This window comes from Belonocnema kinseyi, chromosome 3, assembly GCF_010883055.1.
Source record: "Belonocnema kinseyi isolate 2016_QV_RU_SX_M_011 chromosome 3, B_treatae_v1, whole genome shotgun sequence".
NCBI classification, from domain to species: domain Eukaryota; kingdom Metazoa; phylum Arthropoda; class Insecta; order Hymenoptera; family Cynipidae; genus Belonocnema; species Belonocnema kinseyi.
This window is the reverse complement of record NC_046659.1, coordinates 64,959,382-64,967,937: the sequence shown is the minus strand read 5'-3', so window position 1 is coordinate 64,967,937 and position 8,556 is coordinate 64,959,382. Positions and strand designations below refer to the sequence as shown.

The 8,556-nt window shown below is 26.8% G+C and overlaps 1 protein-coding gene and 1 further gene across 1 annotated transcript; both read left to right on the top strand.

The window, feature by feature from the left end:
- Positions 1-1,683: 1,683 nt before the first annotated feature.
- LOC117169603 (60S ribosomal protein L13a) lies at positions 1,684-6,912 on the top strand. Its single transcript, XM_033356055.1, has 6 exons — positions 1,684-1,810; positions 2,592-2,722; positions 5,465-5,574; positions 5,883-6,028; positions 6,458-6,580; positions 6,790-6,912. Exons 1-6 carry the CDS (start codon positions 1,790-1,792, stop codon positions 6,871-6,873), a joined length of 615 nt encoding a protein of 204 aa, XP_033211946.1. The 5' UTR covers positions 1,684-1,789; the 3' UTR covers positions 6,874-6,912.
- On the top strand, positions 5,730-5,808 carry LOC117170398.
- Positions 6,913-8,556: the final 1,644 nt, after the last annotated feature.

The following is an 8,556-nucleotide window of genomic DNA, read 5'->3' as shown; positions in this document are numbered from 1 at the left end:
AAAACACGTAAACTCAGAAGATGTGGACTGTGACTGCACCATATATCTAGTCGGGAGTGGTGCTGACCGAAAACAGATGATTTGGAGCGATTCGCGCGCCATTTGTTGGTCATTCTAAGGACTTATTGAACTACCCTCGTAACTATAAATATTTAGTTTCACAAAAGTATAATTTTATCATTTCTTGAAGGTAGAAATTTTTGTGTATTCTTTTTCCCATTATCGTTTTTCCAATGAAATGAGAACTGAATTAATAGTACAGAAGAAGAAAATTCAACTATTTTTGGTTGAAACTTCTTTTTTTTTATAAAAAGTATATAAACATTTTTTTTATCTTTTTTAGTTATAAATTTGATTATGTATGTGGTTCCTTGTTGGTTGAAAATTCAACTGTTTTGTTGAAAATACATATTTTGAGTTGAAAGTTTAAGAATTTTGAAAAACATTTTTTTTAAGGTTCTTCTCCGTTTATAATGAAATTTCATGTGTTTTGGTTTGCAATAAATATTTAGTTTTTTTAAAAAGAAAATCAATGTTGTTATTAAAAATCGTATTTTAAAAATTTAATTGGACTGTTTTTTTATTCAAAACAAATATATTATTGGTAGAAAAATCAACTATTACATTTTTTGTTAGAAATGCATGTTTTCAAGTTGAAAATTTCACTTCTTTTTGAAAGTTAAACTGCTTTTTTAAGTATTTATTTTTTTTTGTAGTAGATTAATAAGTTCAGTTGAAATTTGTTTTTTTTTCATAAAAAATGGCTACTTTGTTAAGAATTCATTTTTTGCTGTTGTTAAAAATTAATTTTTGAACTAAAAACTCAACTATTTTGTCTAAAATGGAAATGTCTGGTTAAAAATGAATAATATAAGAATAAGAAAAACTACTTGGTTGAAAATTCCTATTTTTGGTTAAAATTAAATTTTGTTGTTAAAAATCCAACTGTTGGGTTCAAAATTAATATGATTTAGTTTAGAATTCAACTATATTGTGGAAACTTCGTATTCCTTAAATGAATTAAACTAATTTTGATTCATGATTGTATCGAAAATTGATCTCGTTAGTGAACAAATTTTTTTTTTTGAAATTGTCTTTATTGAAAATTCTTTGTTTTTTGTTGTTACAAAGTATTTTTTTTAATGAATATTCAACTATTTGGTATATAATGGAACTGTTTGGTTAGAAATTAACTTTTTTGTTGATAAATAAACTTTTTTGTAGAAAATACGTTTATTTGGTTAAAAAAATTCAACATCTTAGAATACATTTTTTTTGTTTACTGAAAAAACTGTCTTGGTTGAAAATTAAACTCTTGTTGGAAGTTAATCTTTTTAATTTGACAATTCCAATCTTTTGGTAGAAATTTAATCTTTTTTGGTTAAAAATTCAACTGTTTGGTTGAAAATTTCCTTGAAACTTCAATCTTTAAGAAAATAATGCCTATGAAATTGATTAGCAACAAATCCTTACAATAAAATAAATTATATATTTTTTTATTTGAAAAGTGTATTACTAATATTATATTTTATCTGTATAACTATAAAATCGATATAATATATACAATACAGAATTTATGTATGTAACTGTGTTTTTACATTTCATTTAATATTTTATACAGAGCATGAAAATATAGTTTAAAAGAATTAATTTTGGTCTCTACAACTTTTTTGAAAACTATTATTCCTATTTCAAACAACGCGGCGAAGTTGTGGTTGGCTACACTGCAGTAGCTCGCCGCTCCTTTCCGGCGACACTATCCTAATGGACTCTTTTCCGGTCGGGCAAAATGACGGGCTTCAGTGAAAAGGTATGTGCACCTCAGTTTTTATCGTTTATAATATTTAGTAAGTTTGAATCGACACATTATTTGTGCTACTGAAGCTTCTTAACTTTCTATAATTGCGTTGATTCTATTCCCGTGCTTTTTTATAAAACTTTTTAAGCACTTATTGTTCCCCGAGTAAAAGCTGTTAGATGCACGTGTTAGCCGAGAATTTTTCTGTTTCTCTCGTCCATATGAAATTTTTTCTTAATACTTGTCCCCAAAAGTTCATCGGAGAATAAACAATTAATTTTTTTCAATGGTTGGTTTAATATTTAAGTAGTGAAATTGTTTTGACGTGTATCAACACGTGTACAAATTTTAGGGGGTTAGGTGTACGTTAATGGAGGCGCTTTTTCCCTAAAGAAGTGTATATTTGTAAAATTTCACCTTCTTTAACACAGTACTTAACATTTTTGTTTATATTAATTAGATTCTTTTTAATTGAATCATTTTTTAAGTTATGTTGACATCTGCAGCGATACACTATTTTTTACATTGTTTCTCGTTCTTCGTATTTCACTTTTTATATGATTATTAGAATAGGAAATTGAACAAGTAGTCTATAAACGAAAAATAACGTGGACTTCCTCCTTATTGTCAATTTAGAGAATCCGAAAGCATAAACTTTGAGGTTAGAAGCAAAAAAAGTGCTGGAAGGTTTATATTTAAACGAGGCTATGATCTCAAAGAGAATGAACTAATTGCACTAATTAATCAGATTTCAAAATATTATTTTTTAATACAAAATTTTCTTTTTTTGTAGCCAATTCTTATAGATGGCCGTGGCCATCTCCTTGGCAGGCTGGCAGCCATCATCGCCAAAAAAACTCTTGAAGGCAACAAAATTATTGTTGTCCGTAGTGAACAGTTAAACATTTCTGGAAACTTCTTCAGGTAAATGAAATATTTCATATTAATATCGATACATCAAAGAGGCGCCGAAGGTGAAAGCAATCCTTCAAATATAGTAAAGTTAAAAGCATAATATCCGCGACTCCTTTTTTCCTCATAAGAGACTGACGATAAGTTTTCATAATTATTTTCTTTATTTTTCTATATTCAGGATTTCAAATCACCTGGAATTATCAGGGAATTTTTATATATCTGGAAATGTCAAGGAATCATTTTGAAAACGTGCTTAAATTTGATTAATTCGTTATATCAAATTAAAGAAAGTTTCTTTATTTTTGTAAACAATGACCTTGACTCAGTGGATATAACTTTTGTTTCACATCAGTCTTTTTGGGCTTAAAATTTAACTATTTTGGTATAAATTCATCGATTTGGCTAAAATTCATCTGTTTGGTTGAAAGTTAATTTCTTAAGTAAAAATTGATATTTTCAGGTGGGAAAACGAAATGTTTTGTAGGAAACTTTTCTTTTTAATTCAAAAATGTGAGAATTTGGTTGAAAAATCAAACTATTTTGGTGAAAAATTCAACTGTTTGGTTGGCAATTACTTCTGGTAATTTAACTATTTGAAAGGAAACTCAATTTTTGGTTTGATACAAATTGCTTGAACTGAAAATTTTACTAATCTATTTTTGGTTAAAAATTAATCATTTTAGTTGAAAATTCATATATGTGGTTGAAAATTCTTGCGTTTTGGCAAAAAATTAAACTTCCTGGTTAAAAAATGCATTTTTCTTTCATTCTTCGTTGAAAAATCGTATTTTTTGGTTGAATTCAACTTTTTTAATATTAAAAAGTAAGATTTTTTAAAAGATACTCGTTTTTTTGGTAGGGATAATGATTTTCATTGCAAATTCATTTTTTTTTTAATTGATATTGTTTTAGTGGAAAAGTAATGTATTTTGTTTAAAACTCCACTATTAGTTGAAAATTTATTACGTCGTTAGAAAATATATTTTATTGAAAATTCTTTTTTTTTCTTGATTGATAATTATTTTTTTAGCTGAAAATGTAACTATTGTATTATTGGTTGAAAATTTAAATCTTCCAGTTGAAGATTCACCACATTGGTTAAATTCATTTTGTTTTCATAGTTATTTGTACTTACTGAAAATTTACCCATTCTGTGTTTGGGCGAAAATTGATCTTTTTAGTTTAAAATTCAAGTGTTTGTTAAATGTTCATGTATTTGTTTAAAAATTTATGTCTTTTTACAAATCACTTTCTAATAGACAATTAAAATTCCTGGCTGAAAAATTCCTTTTATTGCTTTTAAAAATTAAACTGTTTGGTTGAAATTTTTTCTCTTGATTGAAAATCTATCTTATTTGCAAATTTGTATTTTTTGGTTGAATTCAACAGTTTTTTTGTTTATTATTTTTTTTTGTTATTTATTTCAATTTAAGATCTGTTGAAAGTAACTCTTTTGTTTAAAAATAATCATTTGATTTAAGATTCATCATTTTTATTGAAGCTTAATTTTTCGGTTGAAAATCTGACTCGGATGACAATTGAACTAATTTGTTGGAAATTCGATTTTTTTTGTTGAAAATTAGTGTTTTTTATATTTAAAATATAACTATTCAATTTTTTGGTTGAAAAATCTGTTTTAGTGGAAGATTCGTGTATTTTGTTTAATATTCAACTTACAGTTAAAAATTCATCACTTCGGTTGAAAATCTAAATATTTTTTTGAAAATTCTTGTTTTTTTGGTTAATTATTTTTTTAGCTAAAAATCTAAAATTTCCATTTTTGATTTAAAATAGATTTTTTTAGTTCAAAATTCAACCATTTGGTTGAAAATTCATTTAACTTGATCAAAAATCGTCTTCCCTTGATAGAAGAATTATCTTCTTGTTGGAAAATTATTATTATTTATTTTTATCTTTTTTTTTTTGAAAATTCAAAAATTCAAGTTAGAGATTCATCACTTTGGTTGAAAATATTACTGCTTTGTCAAAATTAATTTTTTTAACTGCAAATTGAACTCTTCAATTTTTGCTTGGAAATTTATATTTTTAATGGAAAATTTAACTATTGGATTAAAATTGTATCTAGATTGTTTAGAATGAAATTTTTTCACATGAGAAGTAAGGAATGTAAAGTATAGAACGATAAAATAAACATTTGTTTGAATTAATATTCAAATTCTTTAACTTCCAGACAAATTCAAAAAATGATTAAATATTTTTGTAGTATTATTTATTTAGAACCTTTTTTGAATTCGACATGTTAGTTACTGTGCTTTATCAAGTCAGAAACAGCGTCTTAATTTTTCATAATTATTTTTAATTATTAATTATTACATAATACTATTTTGAAACATTTAGATATTTGCAAAAACTGGAAAAAAACATTTAAAATAAACTCGCGAAATTGTATACATGCTGCGAGTCGATTGTTATAAAAAATGCAAAATACTGGAATGGCTACGTACTATGTAAAATGAAGCCTGACAAAATCTTGAGATCATAGAAAAAACTTGAAATTTTAATGCTTGGATTTCAAACAATAAATCTTGAATTTCTGAAAGCTGATCTGGCGCCTCTTTTGATGTGATGCTGTAAATCAAAAGAAATATAGTTGAACATGATTATCAATATTCTTACCTACATTATTTGATGTACTATGAAACGACTATACAATATGATTATACATTACATCATATATAATTTTACTAACAATTTAGGGGATCTACTAAATACTTTTTATCTCCTTTTCAGAAATAAGCTGAAGTTTATGTCTTTCCTCCGTAAAAGATGTAACGTCAATCCTGCTCGTGGACCATTCCACTTCCGTGCCCCTAGCAAAATTCTATGGAAAACAGTCCGTGGTGCGTAAAAATAATTGTAAATTTATGTAGAGTAAGCTACTACCCGATCTGTTTCATTTAATTACATACCTAAAGAATTATATTTACTAAATGTACACACTTAACAGAATGTAGTTGCTTACTTCTAAAAATTAATTGTAATTTTCCTGATCTTGGCAAATCAATGATTACAATAATCTTACCTACATTATTTGAAAGTAATGTGAAAAAAATCTTCCAATGAATGAGATTTGTTAATAAGTTATAATTCTTTATTATTAACTAGTCTCCTGAAGAGCATTAATAAGATAATTATTTATTGCCAAAAGGAATGATCCCTCACAAAACGCAACGAGGAAAGGATGCTTTGAGGAGACTAAAGGTCTACGAAGGTTGTCCACCGCCCTATGACCGTAGGAAACGTCTGGTTGTCCCTGGTGCAATGCGAGTCATGTGCCTGAAACCTGGAAGGAAGGTAATGCAATTATCCAAAAAACTATACGTCGATATCTCTTGGAATATCAATTTCGTGGTATCAATATTTTCAAAATTTAAAACATTGTATTCGGAATAAATTGAAATTTACATTTTTCTTTAATATCCGTCATTCACATTTAACAACAAAATTATTGGAGGGGAAACAAAACAAGAATGTAACGATACAATTTTGACAGCACTTTTAAATCTGTTGATTGAAGTTCAAAAAATTTGTGGCATCCAATTAAATATATCAATTCTTGAATCTAATTCTTTGTACTCAATGATGGTAATGGTAATTTGCGACTGAGCAGAAGCAAAAAGGCTTCTGTACTGTTGACAATCTTAGCTGAAAAATTATTCACAACTATAGAATGAATTATTCTCGTTTTTGGATGTTACTACAATTCCTTATCATTTTTTACAGTACTGCCACGTTGGAAGGCTATCCCACGAAGTCGGATGGAAATACAAGGCAGTTGTGCGTACTCTGGAGAACAAGAGGCGTGTCAAGTCTATCCTCGAAGTCAAAAAGAGAGACAAACTCAAGGTAATTTGCAGATCTTGTGATTTCAAATTAAATGTACCAATTTCTGATTTTAGTTTCTTTTACTCAATGATGGTAATGGTAATTTGCGACAGAGCAGAAGCAAAAGGCTTCTGTAGTGTTGACAATTTTAGCTGAGAAAATTATTCACTAGTGCCAGATGAATAATTCTCATTTCTGGATAGTTGCTGAAACTCTTTCTTTTATTTCAGAAACTTACGAAGGAAGCTGGAGAGAAAATCGCACCACAGGCTGCACGTTACACTAAGATTATCAACGAGTTTGGATATAATTAAAACGTTTATTACGAGGATAATAAAGCCTTTTAAACAACATTATTCCTTTCTTTGCACCAGGAAGTTCCGCTTTCCTGTGTCCATTAAATAACATTTGCTAACAGTGACCGCAGGTCATAAAAAACCTAGAAATCAGGGATTTTTAAAGAAAGTTTGGGAATTTCTGTAAGAAGCACGTTGAGTAGCTACTAAGGATAATAAAATTTAATTTTTAATTATTTTGTTCCATTTATAAAAGATTCTATGCTAAAAATGTTACAAGATTACAGTTTTGGTCTTTAAATATAAATGGTTCAATGGCACTTTTTTTAAAGATGTAACTTTTTTTTGCCTTGCCTTTAAACGTATTTTTCAAAAAAATCGACAGATTAGCTAAAATAACTTTGAATGGTTTCAAAATGTTTGAAGAAAACTTGAGAGATATTAACCAATTTCAAGAAGCGTTCAAGATTTATACAATTGCATAGAATTTTACAGGACTTTAAAATGAATTCAAGAGATTTTGGGTAATTGCTAGAGAACCTGAGAGAATGGGATTTTTATTACATTTGATGAATGAATGTGATTTCTATTTGCTATTATAAAATGCTAAAATCAAGTGGATTTTATAATAAAATGTTGCTTTAACATTATTTTTTTTAGCAATACATTCAAATTACAACTAAGTTTCACGTTAATTGGAAAATTTACCTTAAAATGAAAGTTTAGCGAAATAGTTTAATTTTTAACCAAACTGGTGAATTTTCAACAAAGATGATTAAATTTCTATAAAAAAAAGATACATTTTGAACAAAAATTCGGAGTTAGATTTGAATTTAAAAAAAATTTGTTTATGAACAATTAAAAATAGAATTTAGGGTGTCTTATAAAATGTAGACATTTTAAAAGACTAAAAACTTGAAGCTGTACGGCATTTTTAAAATATCAAGAAATATAGTGTATTTTAAAAGATTCTGAGGATTTAAAATTATTTCATAAGGATTGAGGCAATTTTAGGGAATTACAAGAGATTTTCAGTGAATAAATGAAATTTTAATTGATATTAGGGATTTCAAGATAATTTCGAATATTTAGACATTTTAAAAGATATTAAAGACTTGAGTTATAAGGAATTTCATAAGATGTATGGGATTTTTTAAAGTTCAGAGTATAATGTATTTTAAATGATTTCATATGATTCCAAGGGATTTTAAATGGACGTCAAAGGATTCAGAGAATTAAAAAGATTTAAACAATTTTATGGTATTTTGTAAGATTTTTAAATGAATTCCAAAGATTTTAGGTCATTTCTATAGAGAACCTTAGAGAACGAATTAAATTTTCATGATTTGTAGGGTGTCTCTTAACATAGACATTTTAAAAGATAATTAAAGACTTAAATATGTACGGGATTGCAAAAATTTAAAGAAATATGGTGTATTTTAAAAGATTCTGAGGATTTCAAATTATTTCTTAAGGTTTTAGAGAATTTAAAGAGATTTTTCTTAATAAATGAAATTTTAATTGATTTTAAGATAATTTCGAACATTTAGACATTTTCAAAGATATTAAAGACTTAAGGTGTAAGGAATTTGATTAGAAATAAGGGATTTTTTTAAGTTCAAAGAGTATAATGTATTTTAAATGATTAAAAACTTTTTAAATAATTTCATAAGATTCCAGGGGATTTTAAGTGGACGTCAA

What these genes read in the sequence shown, in the direction of transcription:
- LOC117169603 (XM_033356055.1), top strand. Translation starts at nt 1,790, where the DNA reads ATGACGGGCTTCAGTGAAAAG. An exon ending in GCCTGAAACCTGGAAGGAAG is followed by an intron (nt 6,029 to 6,457) that starts GTAATGCAATTA and finishes CATTTTTTACAG; the next exon opens with TACTGCCACGTTGGAAGGCT. An exon ending in AAAAGAGAGACAAACTCAAG is followed by an intron (nt 6,581 to 6,789) that starts GTAATTTGCAGA and finishes CTTTTATTTCAG; the next exon opens with AAACTTACGAAGGAAGCTGG.